The sequence below is a fragment of the Aotus nancymaae genome, unplaced genomic scaffold, assembly GCF_030222135.1.
Source record: "Aotus nancymaae isolate 86718 unplaced genomic scaffold, 86718_ANA_hifiasm-v0.15.2.pri h1tg000043l, whole genome shotgun sequence".
Taxonomy (NCBI): domain Eukaryota; kingdom Metazoa; phylum Chordata; class Mammalia; order Primates; family Aotidae; genus Aotus; species Aotus nancymaae.
This window is the reverse complement of record NW_026988457.1, coordinates 11,578,687-11,602,587: the sequence shown is the minus strand read 5'-3', so window position 1 is coordinate 11,602,587 and position 23,901 is coordinate 11,578,687. Positions and strand designations below refer to the sequence as shown.

At 39.4% G+C, this 23,901-nt stretch overlaps 1 protein-coding gene across 2 annotated transcripts in view; it reads left to right on the top strand.

The window, feature by feature from the left end:
* The window catches only part of LHFPL6 (LHFPL tetraspan subfamily member 6), a 398,883-nt gene that overhangs the window by 345,733 nt on the left and 29,249 nt on the right, over window positions 1-23,901 (top strand). The window contains exons 4-5 of one of the 2 annotated variants that reach the window (XM_012469847.3): window positions 21,763-21,879; window positions 22,118-22,214. In XM_012469847.3, coding sequence (XP_012325270.2) covers window positions 21,763-21,845 — 83 coding nt within the window. In that variant the 3' untranslated portion in view covers window positions 21,846-21,879; window positions 22,118-22,214. Of the gene's footprint in view, window positions 1-21,762; window positions 21,880-22,117; window positions 22,215-23,901 lie in introns of those variants that run through there. The other variant, XM_012469848.3, reaches the window with a different exon arrangement.

Here is a 23,901-nt window from a genome sequence, read left to right as displayed (position 1 = left end):
AGCATTTTTTCCTTCATTTCAATCCTGGTGAATCTGACGATTATGTGCCTTTGGGTTGGTCTTCTTGAGGTATATCTTTGTGGTGTTCTCTGTATTTCCAGGGCTTGAATGTTGTCCTGCCTTGCTAGATTGAGGAAGTTCTCCTGGGTAATATCCTGAAGAGTATTTTCCAGCTTGGATTCATTCTCTCCATCACATTCAGGCACACCTATTACACATAGACTAGGTCTTTTCACATAATCCCATATTTCTTGGAGGTTTTATTCATTTCTTTTCACTCTTTTTTCTCTAATCTTGCCTTCTTGTTGTATTTCATTGAGTTGATCTTCAATCTCTGATATCTTTTCTTCTGCTTGGTTGATTCAGCTATTAAAACTTGTGTATGCTTCACGAAGTTCTTGTGTTGTGTGTTTTAGCTATATCAAATCATTTATATTCTTCTCTAAGCTGTTTACTCTCGTTAGCATTTCATCTAACCTTTTCTCAAGGTTCTTAGTTTCTTTGCATTGGGTTAGCACATGTTCTTTTAGCTCAGAGAAGTTTGTTATTACCCACCTTCTGTAGCCTGTTTCTGTCAATTCATCAGACTCATTCTCCATCCAGCTTTGTTCCCTTGCTGGTGAGTGTGTTCCCTTGCAGGAGGAGAGGTGTTCTGGTTTTTGGTGTTTTCATCCTTTTTGTGCTGGTTTCTTCCCATCTTCTTGGATTTATCTACCAGTGATCTTTGTAGTTGGTGACTTTTGGGTGGGGTCTCTGAGTGGACATCCTTTTTGTTGATGTTGAAGCAATTTCTTTCTGTTTTTTAGTTTTCCTTCTAATAATCAAGACCCTCTGCTGCAGAACTGCTGGAGGTCAACCCCAGACCCTGCTTTTGTGGGGCTCACTCATGGGGGCTGCAGAACAGTAAAGGTTGCGCCAGTTTATTCTTCTGTTATCTTCATCCCAGAAGGGTACTCGCCAGATGTCTGCCTGAGCTCTCCTTTATGAGGTGTCTCTTTGGGTATACAGGGTTCAGGGAGCTGCTTGAGGAGACAGTCTGTCCCTATAGGAGCCCAAGTGCTGTGCTGGGAGCTCCATTGTTCTGTTCAGAGCTGCTGGGCAGGTATGTTTAAGTCTGTTGCAGTGGAACTCATAACCACCTCTTTTCCCAGGTGCTCTGTCCTGGGAAGGTGGGGCTTTATTTGTAAGTTCCTCACATGCTGCTGCCTTTTTTCAGAGATGCCCTGCCCAGCAAGGAGGTAGCCTAGTCACAGTCTGCCAGCAGATGCATTGCTGAGCTGCCACGGCCTCTGCCCAGCTGTTGTGTAAACTTCCTTGTGGTTTTGTTTACAGAGGTACAGTTAGAACTGCCTTGGTAATGGTGATCTTCCTTAACAATGGCAGACTGCCTCCATGATGGTGGACATCCTCGGTAATGGCAGACTGCCTCGGTAATGGTGGACTGCCTCAGTAATGGCGGACTGCCTTGGTAATGGTGGACTGCCTCCATAGTGGTGGACTGCCTCAATAATGGCGACACCCTTCCCCCCACAGAGCTGGACTATCCCAGGTCCAGCTACACTTGCTGTGAAACTCTCAATCCAGAGCGTTTCAGATTGCTGGTCTTTGTGGGGGTGGGACCTGCCGAGCCAGATCACCTGACTCCCTGTTTCAGCCCCCTCTTTTTCAGTTGAATGGGCAGCTCTGTCTCTCAGGCTTTCCAGGCACCAGTTGAAACAGCCACCCAGATTTGTGTGAGTTTTTGTGTGGAAACTATGGCGGTGGCTGAAACAGCCGTGCTGGAAACTTGTGGCACTTTTCGACCCAGGAATCTCCTGCTCTGTGGGCAGTAAAAACTCGTTTGGAAATGCAGTGATCACTCACCCTCTGCATTGTTCTCACTGGGAACTGCACTCCAGAGCTGTTCCTATTCGGCCATCTTGGATCTCCCGAAAAAGAATTTATCTTAAAATGTTATGCAATTTTAAATGTTAGTCAGTCTACTGCATGCTTCATAAACTGCTACTATGACTCTTAACTGTACCATTTTCCTGCTTTAAAGTCATTAAATTTGAGGCAAAGCCTGGGGACATACAGGAGGTAATGGTCAGGTGATTGTTAACTCTCTAAAATAACAGTTGGTTGCAGCCACCACCAGGGAAAGGCAGTTTTCACAATAGATCAAAACACCTGAAATTGGTGCTTTGCAGCTTCCCAACAAGATCTCAGGAGTTGAGCAAGTGGGCTCAAGCATGCACACAAAGAGACAAAATAGTGGAGTTTAATATATGACCTTCCAGAAACATTCAACTGGTAAGGGAAGACTACCTCCAGTGCACATGCATACAACTCCAGTAAACATCCTGCATATGCAGCTCATCTCAAGAGCTAGCAGGCCACTGCACATGTGGAAGTACCACCCCAAGGGAAAAATCAGGGGAGAAGTAACCTAGACCCTGGAAAAATGCCAACATATACAACTGCAAGTCAAAGGTCAAACTGCATACCTGATCTCTCAGTTGTCCTCTTGGCCCTCTTCCATGTGTACTTTGTTTCATTTGTGCCCTAAAGCTCTTTAATAAACTCTCCCTTCTGCCCTAAAACCTGACTGGGTCTCTCACTCTGCTTTATGCCCCTCAGTCATATTCCTTCTGAGGAAGCAAGAATTGAGGTTGTGGTAGACCCATATGAAGTCACCACTTCTAACACTTATCTCAGGTGAAAAAACTTAGAAAGTCAAATACTGCCTGTTCTCACTGTAAGTGGGAGCTAAATAATGTGCACACATGCACATGGAGTGTGAAATAATAGACATTGGAGGCTTGGAAGGATGAGAGGGTTAGAGCAGGGTGAGGGATGAGAAATTACCGAAAGGGTACAATGTACGTTATTGGGGTGATGGATACCCTGAAAGCCCAGAATTCACCACTATATAATGTAACAGAACTGCACATGTGCCCCTCAAATTTATACAAATCATCATAATAAAAAGAAATTAGAGAATAGTTTTCGGCTTTTAATTCCACAAGAACTTTACACTTCTAAGTTCAGAGGGCAGGATAAATTAATATTGGACTGCAGAGTCTTCAACCTGCAATGGGATTTAACAATAAATTATCCTTGGAAATTTGTGATTGAAAGAGGGGTTTATATTAAAACTGGAGGCACTTCAGCCATTGCAGTTGAAACTGTATGCCACCTCTACCCTTCCCTCCCCTTCCCATTAATTTGTAGAAGCCCTAACTCCCAGTACCTCAGAATGGACTGTATTTGGAGATAAGGTCTTTAAAGAGATAATTAAGTTAATGAGGTCATTAGGGTGGGCTCAATCCAATATGACTGTTTTCTTTTATAAGAAGAGAAGATTAGAATAGACAGGTACAGAGGGAAGGACGTATGAAGACACAAGGAGACAGCCATTTGCGAGCCAAAGAGAAACCACAGAAGAAATCAAACCTGTTAACACTTTGATTTCTGAACTCTGGCCTCCAGAATTGTAAGAAAATAAAATTCTGTTGTGTAAGCCACAAAATCCGCAGTACTTTGTTATGGTAGTCCTAGCAGACTAAAGTATCAATGTTGTTGAATTTTATCGCTGACATATGCCCATAAATCTTATTATTGGAGAAACAATGGTTTTATTGAGAAAATGGCCTAAAGATGGGAACAAAAATATCCTGAAAGATTGCTGGTACCTTCTCCATGGGGGATTGAGAGTTAAGCCCAAGGAGTCAAGAGATCAAAATGGGAATTGTTATGAGGAAGTTTCTTCAACTACTCTTGATGTTTCTTTCCTATGCTGGGAACACAGTTAAATGACTCCTAATCTATCCTAGATTGTGGGACAATATGCTAACTCCAGGCCTCTGTCTGTCATTTACTCATTTCACCCCAAGGTGGCAGTGGTGTGGTGATTTGTTCTATTGGTTAGTTAATGGAGAATTACACTGAGCATACATAGTCCAGTTTTGCCCTTCCTTGAAAGCAAGCCATTTACAGGGAACAGGCATTCTGCTCTGCCCTTCCTGGGATATGCTCTGCCCATGAAGGGTGAAAGGGCAAAAGAACTACCTTAGAGCTCTTTTAATTGGATGCGTAAGTGTTTCTAATTTGTGGGTTCAGCTAGCAGATATATCGGGCTGTCTCACTCAACTATGAGCTCCCAATTTCACTTCCAGTTATAAAGACGATGTTTTGATTTCCCATCTGCCTTACTTTTTATTATTCAATTTGTTCAAAAGAGGACGTGCAGGAAAAATTCCCCCTCAACGATGCCGATGTGATTCTATGTGATGTTGTTCATTCTAAGGAGTCTTTTGAAAGTGGGGATTTCTGTTATTTTTGGACACTTGGATGGATTGATAATGTTCCCAGTGTTGTCCCACACTCTAGGACAGAATCAATGACTGATGACCCCCTTTGATTCTAGGCCTAAATTGTAGCTAGGGAGGACCCAACTTTTATAACATAATATATTTAGCTTATTAAGTATTCTGCTCCAATTTAATGTTCATTTTAAAAAATCCGTAATGTGGATAAGGATATTCACCATATTATGTGTGACTTAGTGAGTTTATATGAATTACAAAAGGTTACAAAGATAATCAATAGCAATCACCCAAGCCTAATTATGGTTCTAACTTCAAGAATCTTTTTGCCATAAAATGCAGTTGATTTGCAAAACAGTGAGCTCTGAATAGACAAGATGTTCAATGGCATTTGTGTTTAAAGTGTAAAATAAAATTTAAGAGAATGTAGGGATTGTAATATTACCTAGAGCAGCATGGGATCTGTGGGATCCTCCTGTTGGAGTTCTATCTCACTTTGTCTGGTTCCAAGACAAATGAGCATCATTATCTTCCCAGCAAGAGTTTAGAGTTAGCAACTGCTACATCATTTTTAAATGAGAAAATACTCTGATCTCTCCTGAACTGTTCTTCTCTCCAGAATCAGAGAGGAAACTGCAGCTCTTAGAAGCTCCTCACACAATTTCTGGTTTGTAGCATCTTTTAAATTCCTTTTTTTTTTTCTCTTTTCCCCATCTTCATCTTTTGTCTGCTACAGCTGATGATGGGTACTGATCAGCAGAGAAACTAATAAAATTCAGTTTCTTCCCTGAAAGCCTGGCCCTAGCAAATGTTAATGGAAATAGATTTCTCTTCATCTGGGGGCTGCTTCCTCCTATTGTCCTTCATATTTCTTTAAACTCCCATTCCATCATCAAGAAATCAGCATCTTAACTGTGGTGGATAATTTCTCCTAGGGTGTTAGTGAGAGAGGAGGGCCCAAAGGCCATTGTCAGATGGTGTTTACACATGTTAGACTGGAGCTTTTCTATCTAGCCATAGTTAATGTAATAATACAGATGCCTGCCCAGTAAACTTTGTGGATAAGATTAGTTTTTCCAGGCAGGGCTATTCACAGTTCTCATCACAGCGTGAAGGCAGGTTTTGTATTTCCCTTGGAGGACAAAGCTTGCTCCCACCAAATAGATAAAATAAAACAAAGTGAAAATGAAAGTGCTATCTCAGGGACCCCAAATAAGTGGTAATTTCACTTTAGCACTCTGTCGGTGAAATTGTATTGTTTTGTGACACATAACGTCCTTATCATTCAAAGCCCTAAATTTAGAAGATGATAAAAGTCTTCTGTCCTCTTGGTTTCTTTAGCTTTCTATTTTTAAACATTGAATCACCCAAAGGTGAATAAAGAAACCTCTTGTGTCTGGAATTGATATCTTTATTTGAGATGATGTATTCATCCATTTTTATAAATTATTAATAAAACATAAACCAATAATATATTATCAGCCCAGCATATTTTAATCACATTTCTATTTTATTAATAATTAAATAGGTAGTATTTTAACTAAAATATAACTGAATATTATCCTCTGTGGCAATCCATTTTCACTAAGAGAGGAGGTGAGGTACTTTGATGCCTCTAAATCCTTTTTTCAAATTTCAACATGTTGTCATTGTCAAGAAGTTTCTACTGAACCCTCCCTTCCCCCAAGCGCATGTCACTGAGCTTGCACTTGCACTAAGCCATTCCCTTCAGATCAGGGACTCCCAGAAAAGCATGGACAGAAGGTCGTGCATTCTAAGGTGCATAGTTCCAAATATATGGATATACTCTCAGATGGAGCCAGAGTCCTTGAAACAATCTGTTTCAAAGGGTAAATGTGGATGATTTTGCATAGATATATATAGTTTTCTCCTCACTGGCTAGCTGAAATAAGTCCCTTGTGAAAAAGAAAGCAAATACCACTCAATTTCCTCAACTCAGTATATGTTGTGGACAATCAGCTGAAAATACTGTTTTATACAACATCCATTGCAGGGAATGACTGAAAAAAAGTGCATTTTGAACACAGTTCCATTGACATATATGCATTCATCTAACACATACTCATGACTGGCGCTTTACTGAAAATGAGTTTCAATTAATATTAACAGTACAAAGGGAAGCAGAGATTTTAACAAAGTCTTCCCCAGGTGCCTGGATAAATAATAGCAATATGTAGAAATCTGCTGATTCGTATTTTCTGAGAAGTTCAAAATGGATCTTAAATAGAAAATATTTTCAGAATCTGAGGTAACCATTTCATCTATAGTAGTACTTTTCTCAGTATTATAGAGTTTTAAGACTTTTCCCTTTCATGCCTGCTGGAAGGTGGCATTCAGCTAAGAATTAAGTCCTGAAATGAATGTGGCTTTCCTTAATTGGACATTTCAATCAAATACCAAGAATTGACATCTTGATGCTAAAGAATGTCGATGAAAAGAGTCAAACTCTGTAAAATATTTTAAGGGATTTATTCTGAACCAAATATGAGTGACCATGGCCCATCACAGAGCCCTCAGGAGGTCCTGAGAACACGTGCCCAAGGTGGTCGGGATACAGCTTGGTTTTATATATTTTAGGAAGGCATGAGACATCAATCAAATATATTTCAGAAATACATTGATTTGGTTCAGAAAGGTGGGACAACTCAAAGCAGGGGCTTCCAGGCTATAGGTAAATTTAAACATTTTCTGGTTGACAATTGGTTGAGTTTATCTGAAGATCTGGGATCAATGGAAAGGAATGTTCAGGTTAAGATAACGGATTGTGGGGACCAAGTTTTACTTTGCAGAGGAATCTCCCATATAGCAGTCTTGAGATATAGAGAGAGAACAGATTGTAAACTATTTCTTATTAGACCTAAAAGGGTGCCTGGCTCTTGGTTGCTTATCTCCTGGATCTGCGAAGAAGGGAAGGAAGGAAAACAAAGGGGAACGAGATTCTCTATAGAATGTAGATTTTTCCCAAAAGAGACTTTGCAGGGCAATTTTAAGGAATGTCGAGGAAATATATTTTGGGGTTAAATATTTTTCCTTGTCTCGTAATGTTATGCCAGAGTCAGATTAAAAAGTGAGTCATGATATATAGAGTCAAATAAAACCCATCTGATGAGAATTTATGGTTTGCAGGGCATGACTCCCTAGACCCCTTAGGTAGGAATTTGGGCAAGAAAAAAATCAGAGCTTGCTCCTCAGGATTATCAAAATTACAGGCTTGGAGGTAATTAATCAGCCTCCTCAAAGAGTTTCAAAATCCTTACCCAGTAAAGAGTGCATTCTAAAATGCCTCCCAGTCATCCCAGCAAGTTGACTGGGGGAGGTCCCAGGGTTAATAAGACATCCATGTTCTTCTTTTTTTTTTTTTTTTTTTTTCTGAGATGGAGTCTTGCTGTGTCACTCAGGCTGGAGTGTAGTGGCACAATCTTAGCTCACTGCAACCTCCACCTCCTGGGTTCAAGCGATTTTCCTGCCTTGGCCTCCCAAATAGCTGGGATTACAGGTTCATGCCATCACACTCAGCTAGTTTTTTATATTTTTGGTAGAGACGGGGTTCCATCACGTTGGCTAGGCTGGTCTCAAACTCCTGACCTAAGGTGATCCACCCGCCTCAGCCTCCCAAAGTGCTGGGATTACAGGTGTGAGCCACTGTAGCCAGCTAAGAAATCCAGGTTCTTACACAGATTCAGTTAAGAACTTTCTGATTACAATGTATTGTAATAGCTTATTTATGTGACTGTTGCCTTCACTAGACAATACATTCTTTGAAGAGCAGGGGATCCCTTCTATACTGCCATAGCACAAGCATTTTGGTAATAACTTGTAAAAAGAAAAACTGTTTTTCTATACTTTCTCAAACTTTTGACACCAAATGTTTGGTTTTATTTGCACACCAACCAATTCCACAAGTTTTGGTGACCCTGACTGGATGTCCTGGTGTTTAACTCAATTCTAACACTAACTGCCCAGAGTAAGCCCAGACTCTGCAGATTAAGGGCTCAGTGCCACAGGACTGCCCCTCACCTCAGATGCCAATCGCAAGTAGTGAGTCTCCAGGTTGCCACAAACTTCTATCTGACATGGCTACAAATCAGAGGCTCCCAGCACTTCCTCCTCATGTTTGATAATTTGCTAGAATAGTTCACAGAATTCAAGGTAACTTTATATACCATTACTGACTTATTAAACAGAAAATAATTTTAAAGGACACGAAGAGATGAAGAGATACAAAGGGTGAGGCTTAAAAGGATCCTGAGCTCAGGAGCTTCTCTCCCTGAGGAGTTTGAGGATGCCAACCTCTTCACAAATAGATGCATTCTAGTTCACCAACCTTGAAGTTCTCTGAACCCCTTTGGTTAACATGTTTATGGAGGATCTATCACATAGGCATGATTGATTAAATCATTGGCCATTAGTGATCAACTCAGCTTTCAACATCTTTCCCTCCCCCCAGAATTCAGGGGGTGTCACTGAAATTTCCAAGCCTTTAATTATGGTTGGTTCCCCTGGCAACCACCCCATCCCCACTGCCTCATGCTTAGGGGCTTTCCAAATGTCACCTGATGAACACAAACTTAGATGTGGTTGAAAGGAGCTGGGTTTTTTTTTCTTTTTCTTTTTCTTTTTCTTTCTTTTTTTTTTTTTTTTTTTTTTTTTTTGAGACAGAGTCTCGCTCTGTCACCCAGAATGAACTGCAGCGGTGCGATCTTGGCTCACTGAAACCTCCATCGCTTGGGTTCAGGTCATTCTCCCACCTCCACCTCCCGAGTAGCTGAGATTACAGGCATGCGCCACCATGCCTGGTTAATTTTTGTATTTTCAGTAGAGATGGGGTTTTATCATGTTGGTCAGGCTAGTCTCAAACTCATGACCTCATGATCTACCTGCCTCAGCCTCCCAAAGTGCTGGGATTATAGGCAAAAGGAGCTTGTTATGAACAACAGAGATTATTCCTTCACCTTTATCTCCCCAAACTATTTCAGAAACTGGAGGCAAAAAACGAAAAAAAAAACAAAACCCAAAACAAAACAAATATTATAACAAAAGATATTCCTAGCACTCTTTACACTTAGGAAATTACAAGGGTTTTAGGAGTTCAGGCTTAGATGCTGAGGACCGAAACCAAAATACATACAAACATGTTTATTTTTGCCTATCATTTCATTTTTAAAATTAATTTTATTTTATATATTTGAGGGCTACAACATGATGTTATGGGATACATATAGACGGTAAAGTGGTTAGTGAAGCAGATTAACATATTATCTCATATAGTTACTTTGGTGTGCATGGCAAGAACAGCTAAAATCTACTTATTTAACAGAAGTCCCAGCAATCTCTCTCCTGCATATATACATAAAGGAGATAGAATCACCACCTTGTAAAGATACCTGCACTTCTATGTTCATTACAGTGTTATTCACAATAGCCAAAATGTGGAAATAACCTGAATGTCCATTGATAGAAGAATGAATAAAGAAAATGTCATGTATATTACAATCTAATATTATGCAGCTCTTAAAAAGAAAAAGAGCCTTTCATTTGCACAGCATGGATGGATCTGGAGGACTTTATGCTAAATAAAATAAGCCAGACAGAGAAAGAAAAATATTGCATGATCTCACTTGTATATGAAATATTTCTTCTTATATCACAATATCACACTTGGCAAAGAGTACACACTAAATAATATTTTGAATAAAGAGTGACTATTTGAAAACCTCTTGGGAAACCAATTTCTTCATTTATAAAATAAAGATGTGTAATTAGGTATTCTATAAAGTACCTTTGAGCTCAAAGAATCTTCTAAAATAACACACTTTTCTTTTTTAAAAATTCAATTAATTTATCTTATTATTTATGTTAACTTAATTCATTTTTTTTTTTTTGAGACAAAGTCTCACTCTGTTGCCAGGCTGGAGTGCAGTGGCACAATCTCAGCTCACTGCAACCTCTCTGCCTCCCGGGTTCAAGCCATTCTCCTGCCTCAGCCTCCCAAGTAGCTGGAACTACAGGCATACGCCATCACTCCCAGCTAATTTTTGTATTTTTAGTAGAGATGGGGTTTCACCATGTTGGCCAGGATGATCACGATCTCTTGACCTCATGATCCACCCGCCTCGGCCTCCTAAAGTGCTGCGATTACAGGTGTGAGCCACTGCACCCGGCCTGAATTATTTTTTAGAAGATACTTGGCCGGCATGGAAACCAAGAACTCCATGCACTTGGAAAGGAGATTGCAATGGAGGAACTCCATATGTAGTAGCTGGATCTGCACATAGGCTGTCAGCTTATCCAGCAGCTCTTCATTGACCACCAGATTCCACCGGCAACTTTGCCCATTATAATGCAGAAGGAGGTGTTACTGGGGCCCCTGCTTGCTTCATAAGATACCAAGGCATTGCGGGATAGATATCAAGATATCAAAGTCAGAATACAAGCCTCCACCACCTATATTCACATACCCGAAGCAAATGGTTTTAAGACCCCTTTCTACAACTCAACTCTTGGCTGCCTCAGCCAGACCAGAGAATATAAGTCCCAGGGAGAACTTTGAGAGGAGCCTTGTGGAGACTTCTTTGAAGAAAGCAAAGGCCTTGTTGTGCTGTGCAATGGGTGCTCCGGTTCAGCTCCAAGCCTAGCGGGGAGAGTTTTAGGAAAGGCACTTGGAGAGCTTTGAAACGTGTTCTCAGGAGCAACCTCAGAAGATTAAGGCCCAATTCTTGCCTGAGAAAATGAAAGCTGAGTGTGGACTGAGATTCACTGCACCCTTGTGTGTGAGAGAGCACTGCCTGGTCAGGGGACAGACCCTTGGAAGGAGGGAAGAGACAATGTGGTATAAATGTAGAGCTTTTTTCTGGAGCTATAAGGAGACTCTGGGAAGGGTTAGGGAGTGACAAAAATAAATCCGTGTTTTGATCTCAATGCATGAGCCGTGCTTTGTACAACACTGTAGTTACGTCATGCTTGCTGCAGGTTTGCTGGTTTTATGGCGCTCCCCTGAATTGGATTTGTGTTTGAAGTTTTCCAAGATTGTATGTTGTTTCTCAATAGACAAGAAGAAGAGGCCTTGCATGAGAGACGCCTGTTTTGGATATGGCATTACCAGTAAGCAGTACTGGGATCTGATCTGCTAAATCATGAGAAAAGCTTCAGGGGATCATTGCTGTTTAGCCAGATCTGCCTCTGGTCTTTCGTGGACACTGTGATACATGGCCTAGATCCCACTTCAAGGACTTGTTCCCCCACCCGTTGGGAGTGCTGTCAGCTGACAGGTTTCCACTGTTGGGCTTTTCTGGAATTGCCTCAGTTGGCTACAGACAACTCCCTCACCCAAGGTCAAGTCCCTTTTTCAGGTAGTCTGCATCCAATGACTGACCAAGGCTTTGATGCAACTCAGAAATAACTGATGAGCTATTTGACATTCAGAGCTTCCAATGAGGTCATCTGAAGCTCATTTGGTCTGCATTGCAGCTCACTTCTCCCTCCCTGCCTCTTTCCCCACCCTTCCACAGGTGTGGATACTAAGGGCACTCCCTAAGAAACATCATGCTCGCTAAGTTCCCAGGAAGCCCTCCCTGCAACAGAAGCCCTCTAGATGCAGCTCGTGATTAGTTTGTATCCTTGAAATACTACTTGGTTTCAAATTTGCAAGTACACATACGCACAATGGTATAAAGGTATGAGCTTAGAACAACTAAAGTAATGTATGTTTGAACAGAAATGTGTACACCTAATTTTCAAAATTATAATTCGTGAAATATGTTGTTTGTAGGATTTAAATCGTAAGACACAATGCCTCGAGGCTTCTTCACGATGAACATCGAGCCCCTGTGATATCCCCAATCTTCTTGCCCTAGACACAGCCGCATATACTTATGCAGAAATCAGTTTCTGGAACATTTCCATGTACTCTGTCCTAAACAGAAGTTTCTGTTTAGTTAAAAAAATAGAAAATTAATAATTTTATCACTCTCTAAAGAGTAAAACAATAGTGACAAAACAAGTGTTACAAATTCTGTGCCTTTTCCAGGAAGAGTTGATCAAGCAATGCAATCCCAGGCTTTCACCTCCACTTCATTTTGAAACAGTGTGTGCACACTTTCATTTCAGAGACACAGTCAAATCTTCTACTTAATGACTCTTTAAAATGAACTGTGCTCTTGCTTAGCCCATACATATTTGTTATTAACTCATTATGAAATTATATTCTCCATTATGTCAGGAGGCTGCACATAAGGCACTGCCTTTCCACTTGGCCCCATTAAAAACTTGATAAACACATTTATTAAAACTAACTGGTAGGGGTGAATTGTTCTTTACAGTAATTTGTTCTGATGGCATTTCTGTTTCAAATCATTGCTCCTTTAGGGCAGAGAATGATTGTAAACCTCGGCATTTGCTCATAGGAATGTTTAAAACAGGGTCTTGCATGCAGCACATGACTTAATATCACTTAATTGAATTCAACAAAACTGGGTCAATGGCATGTTATTTAGCAAACATACCTGTTTTGAGAAGCGATTTTATTATAAACTTCCTTCACCATGACTTTATTATTGCCTGTGCACTGGGAAGTTGAGATTGATGAGGAGCAAACTGACTTCTATGTCCTCTACTCCTAACTTCACTTTCGTTACAAGCCCATGCCAAGCCCAAGCGAAGAAATTCTGAATTAGCTTCTGGTTCCAGCATTTCTATTCACACCACGGAGGAGTACTCAAAGAAGTGACAGAAAAAGGAAGCAGGCCCCAATTTCTTGTCTCTTAGACAATCTTTGAATTATTCATGTTTTTATTCTGATTCCTGGCCCAGTACAACTTCATATGAGCACATATGCTCACACCTGTCTACATGAACACACACACCATGACTTTCCATGTTTGTATGTGTGATTATTTCATCGATGTCTAATCTTCTCCTGGACTTTACTTTCCTTGAGGGAAGACATCGTTACTTCCCCCATGCACCTAGCACAATGCCCAGCACACAGTAGACACTAGCAAATATTACGGTCTAGCCCTGGACTTTACAGTCCTCTATGCAGGCACAGCTGAGATTTTTCCATTTCTCTTTTCTCTTTTCTCTTTGAAAAATGCTGAGAGTGTCTTTGCAAAGGTTCATCATTCAAGAATGGAGCTGCCAGAGTTGTGACAGTAAATAAAGTTTTTGGTGACATTGCCTTTGACACTAAAATTGTTGAGTGATTCCCAAGGGGTACTAAAGATATAAACTGGGTAGATGATATCCATGAAAAGTAGAAAGTCATGCTTGCATACTCATGCAGGACACACACACACACACACACACCTCTTTACACGTAACATGGAAGCCATTGTTATCTTCTGCAGAGTTCATGGATTCCCATGGAGAAAGGAAGATCAGTTCTACCTCCCACTCCTGGGGACGCTGCCTAAATCAGGACTGCAGTTTTGGCTAGAAGGAATTTGAGCCAGGAAAAGCCAAGAATGATAAGCAGGAACTGTAGATTGATTCAATGTGTTTTAGCATCCAAAAGACCTCACAACAGAAATTGATAGTTTAGAATATAGGATTGAGAACAAAAGCAAAGGCATTAGGGTAACGGAGTTGAAAAACCAGCAGTAAGAGGAAGTCAGCACTGAGAAGAACGCCCCTTGAGGTGCATTTCCTTGTGTTAGATGTCATGGGCAGAGGCAGACAAACACCTGGGCTGTCAGCCCAATAGTTTAGTCTCTGTGTGGGAAGCACTCTGCGCAACTTCTGAACACTTATTTATTGACATCCTTTCACTGTTGTCTTTTAAAACAGTAATAATGAATTCTGAAATTTAATGCTGTGCTTCCTAGGATGTCATGGGATGTCTTGACTAAATTGGGCTCTTTAGTTCTCTAACTCTTTAATAACCAGTATTATTGAAGTATCTTCAAACTTGTACCTGATTCGAATACATTCGTCAATGCTATTTATACTGTCAAAGTGGTAATGTTCTGGCCACCAGGTGATGAAAAGTCTCATTGATTTGCATTCAAAGGTAGTGAGGGGCTTAGAATCTGTGAGGCTCAGACTATACACGTCCTCTGATGGTGGAGTGCTCTTCAGTATCCTGTGTTCCATCAGAGATCTACTTACAGTTCCTCACAGAGAACATGCCATTTTATGTTCTGTTATTTTGTACACAGTGTTTCTTCTAGTGGGAACCTTTTTGTTCTTTTCCATGCTTATGTAAATTCTACTCATTCCAGAGTTCAGTGCTGAAGTGTGAGGTACATAATTAGTCAAATATGTAAATAATATCACATCTGGTACCCCATTTATTGATGTGTAGTAGTCAGCCTCTAGAAAAGCCCCAGTGATCCCTGCTTCCTAGTAATCATGCTTTTGTGCAATCATGGAATCTCCTCCTATTGAATGTGGGCTGGACTTAGTGGCATGCTTTTAATTAAAAGAATAAAGCAGAAATAGTGGTATGCATATAACTTGGAGATTAAATCAAAACAGTGTGCTTTCTCCCTCTCATAACTTTCTCTTGGGAAAGCCAGCTGCCTCGTCACAAATAACTTTGTGGAGAGGTCCACTGAAGCCTTGGTCAATGGCCGCATAAGTGAATATGGAAGCACTTCTTCCAGCCTCAGTCAATCCTCAGCTAACTTCAGCCCCCAGAAACCCTGGGGCTTCATAAGACAACCTGAGCCAGAACCACCCAGCAAAGCTGTCCCTAGATTCCTGACCCAGAGAAACAATGAAATCATAAATGTTTATGTTTTCATATGCTACATTTCTGGATAATTTGTTCACAGAAATAGATAACTAATACCTCATGTAACTTATATTTACTGAATTCCTACTCTGTGCTAAGGGCTGTCAGGGAATACACCATAACAATCAAAACCAGACAAATACTTTGTCCTCATGAAAAAATCCTATTCTGGGCCAGGCACAGTGGCTCACGCCTGTAATCCCAGCACTTTGGGAGGCCAAGGCAGGTGGATCACGAGGTCAGGAGTTTGAGACCAGCCTGGCCAACATGGTGAAATTTCATCTCTACTAAAGATACATAAAAATTAGCTGGGCATGGTGGTGGGCACCTGTAATCCCAGCTACTCGGGAGGCTGAGGCAGGAGAATTGCTTGAACCTGGGAGTCAGAGGCTGCAGTGAGCCGAGCGAGATAGCACCACTGCACTCCAGCCTGGGTGAGTGAGCCGAGCGAGATAGCACCACTGCACTCCAGCCTGGGTGACAGGGTGAGACTCCATCTAAATAAACAAACCAAAAAAACCCTATTACTAAGTTTTTAATACCCAGATTCATTAATACTAATCTGAATGCACAAACGAGGTTTTCTGGAGCTAGGAATATTATTATTATTTACTTACTACATGTAATTATAGAGTTCCCTTGTGCCTCAATTCTTACATCTAGTGTGACAAAATGAGAGCCAAATGCATCCTATACATAAAGGGGATTGTAGGTGAGGAACCATGAAAAAAAATAATCCTAATTTTTATTATAGGAGATACAGCTGTTTCCCCTCTCTTGAGAGTTTCTTTGGTAAGGATCCTGGATTTTTACTTTTATTTTTATGGAATGAAAATAAATATCCCCAGGGGAAATATAAGCCCAGATGTCTCCATAATCCTGCGTCTTACCCTCCCTTGAAATGTATATTCATACCTTCCATCGCTTGCGTTTAGCGGCAGTCCCAAGTTTTAGTGAGAGGGTAAGTTTTAGTAAGAAGTTCCCCAGGAACCTCTAACTTTGCAGCTCCACAGCTGTAACGTGTTCATCATAACGTTAATCAGGAAATAAAAGCAAGTTGAACGTTTTATAACATAGGAATGGTAAAATAAGAAATGAAAGAGAAACTAAATATTCGGTGCATGTGGCATCAGAAATATATCAGATATCTATAATAAATCTGACTAAAGATGTGTAAGGTATACAAGATACAGAAAACTACAAAATATTACTGAGAAAAAAGTCACTAAAATAATAATAACTGTAGGGAATATATGCCATAATCAGTGATGGAAAGTCTCAATATTGCTAAGGTGTCTGTTCTTCTCAAATTGATTTATGGATTTAATGCAATGTCAATGAAAATTCCAACAGGCTCTTTTGTAGCAATTGACAAGCTCATTCTCAAATTTTCATAGAAAAACAAGGAACCCAGAATAGCCAATGCAATATTTTAAAAAATAAAACAAACTTCAAAATCAAGAGTTATTATAAATCTACCTGCTACAAATCATATACTTTATTATCTACTCTAAATTAACAACTATGATACTGTCTTAAGGATAGATAAATAGACGAGCGTAACAGAGAGAAACATCCATACTTGTATATACAAGCTCCTGATTTATTACTAACGTTTTATTGTAATATAGTATCTTTAATAAAAGGTGCTGAATCAACCAGATGTCCATATTGAAAGAAAGAAATACTGACACCACCTCACACCATATGTAAAACTTAATTCAACATGGGTTATAATAAGAGTTAAATCAATCACGCTTCTAGAAAACAATATAGAAGAACATCCTCATTAATTTGGGGGACACAAGCATTTCCTAAATAGAATACAAAAAATCATTAATCATAAAAGAAAATATAGGAAAATCAGACTTTATTCACATTAAAAACTTCTGTTTGTTTAAGAACATTAAGATAATGGATGCACTAAGCCAATGGATAGACAAGCTATAAACTGGAAGAAGGTATTTGGAATACATCTATCTCTCAAAGGACTCTAATCCTGAAATATAAACTCCTACAAATCAGTCAGAGAAAGAAAGCCAACCCATGCTATGTCACAACCTATGGCTATTGTAAGGTTTCAAGGAGCTAAGGCTCATAAACAGTGCTTTAAAATTTTGGCAAATAGTTAATATTATTACTGCCACTCAAAGGACGAAGAGCTGTCAGCCTAACAGTTTAGTGTCTGTATGGGAAGCCCTCTACACAACTTCAGAACACTTATTTATTGACCCTCTTTTACCATTGTTTTTTAAAATAGGAATAATAAATTCTGAAATTTAATGCAGTGTTTAATAGGATGTCATGGGATGTTTCAACTGAATAAGTTGAGCTCTTTAATTCTCTAACTCTTCGATAACCATAAACTCTTCAAACTTGTACCTGATTCAAAGACACTGATCAATGCCATTTAAACTGTCAAAATGGTAATGTTCTGGTTATCAGGTGATGAAAAGTCTCATTGATTTGCATTCAAAGGTGGTGAGGAACTTAGAACCTACACCTGTCCTCTGATGGTGGGGCACAGACATTGTGACACATCTTTATTTGTTCTTTGGTACAGTTGTAATTTGCAAGTCTGATTATGTCATGATTTTGAATGTAACAAATCAAGAAAGTAACAAATCATGAAAAATTTTACTGAGTCAGGAAATTATGAGCTAGAGAAGACCTTGGTCCTGTTGACTTATAAACTGGAATAGAAATACCACAAGCATATGAGGAGCCACAGATTATGTATGGCATGGATCTCCCATAAATAACAATTTTATTCTGTTATATAGATGGAAAATGGCAAATAATTTAATGTTGCTAATTTAATAGTAACCAATTTGAAACATTTTTATATTAAAAATATTGATATATCATGAGTGAGCTCCCATTCACAATTGCTACAAAGAGAATAAAATACCTAGAAATACAACTTACAAGGGATGTGAAGGACCTCTTCAAGGAGAACTACAAACCACTACTCAAGAAAATAAGAAAGAACACAAACAAATGGAAAAACATTCCATGCTCATGGATAGGAAGAATCAATATCATGAAAATGGCTATACTGCCCAAAGTAATTTATAGATTCAATGCTATCCCCATCAAGCTTCCAGTGACTTTCTTCACAGAATTGGAAAAAATTACTTTAAATTTCATATGGAAGCAAAAAGAAGCCCACCTAGCCAAGATAATCCTAAGCAAAAAGAATAAAGCTGGAGGCATCGCATCTCAAACTATACTACAGAGCTATAGTAACTAAAACAGCATGGTACTGGTACCAAAACAGATATATAAACCAATGCAACAAAACAGAGGCCTCAGAAATAATGCCACACATCTACAAGCATCTGATCCTTGACAAACCTGACAAAAACAAGCAATGGGGAAAGGATTTCCTATTTAATAAATGGTGTTGGGAAAACTGGCTAGCCATATGCAGAAAGTTGAAACTGGATCCCTTCCTTACACCTTATACAAAAATTAACTCAAGATGGATTAAAGACTTAAATGTAAGGCCTCACACCATAAAAACCCTAGAAGAAAACCTAGGCAATACCATTCAGGACATAGGCATGGGTAAAGACCTCGTGACTAAAACACCAAAAGCAATGACAACAAAAGCCAAAATTGACAAATGGGATCTAATTAAACTAAAGAGCTTCTGCACAGCAAAAGAAACTATCATCAGTGTGAACAGGCAACCTACAGAATGGAAGAAAATTTTTGTAATCTATCCATCTGACAAAGCACTAATATCCAGAATCCACAAATAACTTCAACAAATTTACAAGAAAAAAAACAAACAACCCCATTAAAAAGTGGCTGAATGATATGAACAGGTGCTTCTCAAAAGAAGAAATTTATGTGGCCAACAAACATACAAAAGAAAGCTCATCATTACTGGTCATTAGAGAAATGCAAATCAAAACCACATTGAGATACCATCTCACATCAGTTAGAATGGCAATCATTAAAAAGCTGGTAAACAAAAGATGCTGGAGAGGATGTGGAGAAATAGGAATGCTTTTTCATTGTTGGTGGGAGTGTAAATCATTTCAACCATTGTGGAAGACAGTGTGGTGATTCCTCAAGGATTTAGAACTAGAAGTACCATTTGACCCAACAATCCCATTACTGGGTATATAACCAAAGAATTACAAATAAGTCTACTATAAAGACACATGTATAGGTATGTCTACTGAGACACTGTTCACAATAGTAAAGACTTGGAACCAACCCAAATGCTCATCACTGGTAGACTGGATAAAGAAAATGTGGCATACATATACCATGGAATACTATGCAGCCATAAAAAAAAGAAGAGTTCATGTCCTTTGCAGGGACATGGAGGAATCTGGAAACCATCATTCTCAACAAACTAACACAAGAACAGAAAAGCAAACACCACATGTTCTTACTCATAAGTGGGAGCTGAACACTGAGGACACATGGACACAGAGAGGGGAACATCATACACTGGGGCTTGTTGGAGGGTAGGGGGCAAGGGGAGGGATAGCATTAGGAGAAATACCTAATGTAGATGATGGGTTGATGGGTGCAGCAAACCACCATGGCACATGTATACCTATGTAACAAACCTGCACTTTCTGCACATATACCCCAGAACTTAAAGTATAATAATAATAATAATTGATATATACTATGAAGAGTATATAAAGTACACAAAAATTTCAAATAAAATCTAAGAATTCCAAGATTTTATCCACTTGCTGAGGGTCCCTTAGGCAACAAATCCTAGGACTCTGGGAATGAATGTTCATATTCCTCTTAGGGAGTGAGGTTTGTGAAGATCTCATAGTCATCTAAACTAATCCTCTTATTTTACAGTTGAACATTCTAAGTTCCAAATAGGCAAAGTTAGTGGCAGAGCCAGGGCCAGAGCCTAGGAGTTCTGCCACCCCCTCTGGAGGGTTTTCTGTTTTGTTTCCAGAATATGACAGGTGGTGTTTCATGAGCCATTAACAATATGCCTGAAGTTGAAGCTGTGTTAGTGGTTTACCAAGACCTCTTAGAAAAAGACCTTGAAACACTGTCATGGTTTGTTTTTGTTTTTGTTTTGTTTGTTTTGTTTTTTTTTTTTTTTTGCCAAGTTGACCTGAAATCATGGATGGATTAGTCTCCACCGATTACATGACAGGTATTTAGTAATTAGCCCATAGGGTTAAATAGTGTTCTACCAAACTCACTCAAATGGAACACAAATGCCCTGATTGAGTTTCAGTTTTCACAAGCAGTCTGCCTAAAGATGAACTAGAGGGAAAAGGACAGCACTGTGATGTATTTGCAGTGACAACCCTTCACTATCTTGGCTTAAAAATAGCCCTGAAAAGAAGTGGCCATTAATGATACAACATTCATGCAGGGACACACGGTCCAACTCTAATCAGAGTTAAAATTTTTGGAGCATTTCTAAGGCACTGTTTTTTTTTGTTTGTTTGTTTTTTAATTTTCCTTTTAAAGTTTCAGAAATGGGGAAAGCAGGGAAATATCAAATCTCCACCAAACAGAATGAAATATTTAATCTAATATTTATGAGAATGTTAGTGTTTTCCAAGTTTTTCTCTGAGAATAAATGGAAAGAATTTGAGTGGATAAATGACTTTTAAAAAGTGCAAATCCGAGCTCTTTTGATTTTGCCAAATGCTCTGTGGTGATGGAAATGATCTGTCATCTGCTGCCTTGAAGGTGCTGGAAAGGTCGTGAGCCTTGGAGCAGCTGCAGACATCACGCACTCGGGGACGGGCGATCTGCTTCCTGTTCCTCTGCCATGTGTGTTTATGTCATATGAAGTTTGACTTTGGGTTTCAAGGCATTCAGCGCTATCCTTCCTCTTGCCAGCCATGAGACCCTCTCCATAATTTCTACCCCTGCTCATCTGATACAACCATCCTGACCCCCATTTCATTTTCTTACTTGGAAAAAAAAAAAAAAAATACGCGGGGCGTGGTGGCTCACGTCTGTAATCCCAGCACTTTGGCAGGCCAAGGCTGGCGGATTGCCTGAGGTCAGGATTTTGAGACCAGTCTGGCCAACATGGTGAAACCCTGTGTCTACTAAAAAATACAAAAAAACTTAGCCGGGCATGGTGGCGTGCACCTGTAATCCCAGATACTCCGGAGGCTGAGGCAGGGGAATTGCTTGAACCTGGGAGGTGGAGGTTGCAGTGAGCTGAGATCGTCCCACTGCACTCCAGCCTGGGCGACGGAGCAAGAATCCATCTCAAAAAAAAAAAAAAAAAAAAGTACAAGTAACTGGTGACTTTTTTCTGACACCGCATATGGCACCAGAAGAAATATACATATATTTTTTGAATAAAATTTTTATGTTAGAACAACAGTTTTAGATTGATAGAAAAAATTATAGAGATAATACAGAGAGCTTCTGTAAATGCCACAGCTTCCCCTATTAACCATACTGCATTAGTATGGTACATGTATTTAACTAAAAGTCATACTTTATTCAGATTTCCTTAGTTTTTACCTAATGTCCCTTTTCTGTTCCAGGAAACGTCTAGGATGCCTCATCACAGTTGGTAATTATGTCTCCCTAAGTTCTTTTTGGCTGTGACAGTTTATCAGACTTCCCTTGGTTTTGGTGACCTTCAAAGTTTTGAGGGGTACTAGTCATGTATTTTGTAGACTACACCTCAAATGGTATTTGCCTAATGTGTTTCTCCTGATTAAACAGGTTATAAATTTTGGGGAAGAAGATCACAAACTAAAAGTACCAACCACATTACCTCCTATCAAGTTTACGTGCAATCAATGTGACTGATGTGATGTCAACCTCAATCACCTGACTAAGGTACAGTTTGTGGAGTTTCTTTCTTTCTTTCTCTCTGTCTCTCTCTCTCTTTCTTGGAGACAGGGTCTTACCGTTGCCCAGGCTAAAGTGCAGTGGTGCAGTCACAGCTCACGGTAGCCTTGACCTCCTGGGCTCAAGCAATCCTCCCACCTCAGCCTCCTGAGTAGCTGGGACTACACACATGCACCACACCACACCACTAATTTTTCTTCTCCTTTTTTTTTTTTTTATGGTACAGATGGAGTCTCACTTTGTTGTCCAGGTTGGTCTTAAACTCCTAGACTCAAGCAATCCTCCCACCTTGGCCTTTGAAAGTGCTGAGATTAAAGGCGTGAGCCACTGCATCCAGCCTGGAGTTTCTCAACTGTTCAATTGTTTATTGTCCTTTCCAGAGTGTACTTGTAAAGAAAGTCACTATGTGCAATGCACAGTTAAGGAAAAGGAAAGAAATTACATTATTTGGAATTATTCTGTATGAGAGATGTGTCTCTTCTCTGCCATTTATTTCTTTATTCCATCATTTACTTACACCAGTATGGATTCATGGACATTTATTTTGTATTTGGGGTTATAATCCAGTAATACTTTATTTCATTAGTCAAATTATTCCAGCTTTGGCCTTTGGAACATCTTTTAGTTGGCTCTTGTGTCCTTGTGTTTTATTCCTATCAGTGTGTGTGGCTTTTTGTTTGGTTGGGTTTTCATTTGATTGTTTTAGCTTTTCTGTCATTACAAGATGCTCTAGGATGATCTTATCTATTTCCTGCCCAGATCCTAGGCATTTCTTCAAAGAACACTGCTTTCTTTTATTAGAGAATGGCGTCAGAAACTAAGCTCTGTGTGCCAGGTGCATGTATTGATATTGGGGTATGGATGCTTCTAGGCCTGTTTATACTAACCTGTGCCTGTGTGTGTACATATATATATATATATGTAGGCACACATATCTGTAAATATTTCCATATCTATATTAAGCTAAATATGAGTTGATTCTAATGTCTCAATCCTAAGCTGTCATCACAGAGATCATTCTAGCCATTTCCCCTTGCATATCTGTAACTTCCCACTCCAACAGTGAGAAACATGGCTCCCACCATCAGTCATCCATTTGATGGTTAATTTTCAGTAAACATGGGTAGTATATCACAATTGTTGGCCACTCTCCCTTCAGTGAGGTTATTCCAAACATTTGCAATAAAGTTAGACTATTTTAGCACATTCTGTGTTTAGTTCTGGGATTTCTGACCTCCTGAATAGTTTTTTAAAAGTTTTTATACATTAAAATTCACTATCTTGGTGCAAAGTTCTGTGGGTGTTTACAACTGCATACTGTCATATATCCACCATTATAGTATTACACAAGATAATTTCACCACCAAAAAATCCTGTACTTCACCCATTCAGCCCTCCTTCCTTTCCTGGCAATCACTGACCATTTTACTATGTCTATAGTTTTGCCCTTTCCAGAATGTTAAATGTTTGGAATCATATAGTATCCAGCCTTTTCAGATGGGATTCCTACACTTAGTAATATGCATTTAAGATTCATCTGTATATGTTTGTGGTTTGATAGCTCATATATTTGTTGCTGAATAATATTACATTGTATGGATATACCACAGTTTGTCCATTCATCTGTTGATGAATTTGTTTCTTCTAGGTTTTGGCAATTATGAATAAAGCCGCTATAAATATTTGTGTTTAGTTTTGTGTGCATGCAAGATTGTGTAGACATAAGTTTTCAAATCAGTTGGATAAACACCTAAAAACATGATTGCTAGATCATATGGTAAGACTATGTTTAGCTTTGTTGTAAACTGCCAAACTCTCTTTCAAAGTGGCTGTACTATTTGCATCTCACCAATGATGAACGAGAGCTCCTGTTGCTCTGAAACCTTGCCAGCAATTGGTATTGTCAAACTTTTGGATGTTAGCCATTCTAATAGGTGTTTAGTGGTATTTTATTGTTTATTAAATACTTTTTTTCACTCAGATAATAAAGTGCATTGATTTTTTTGAAAG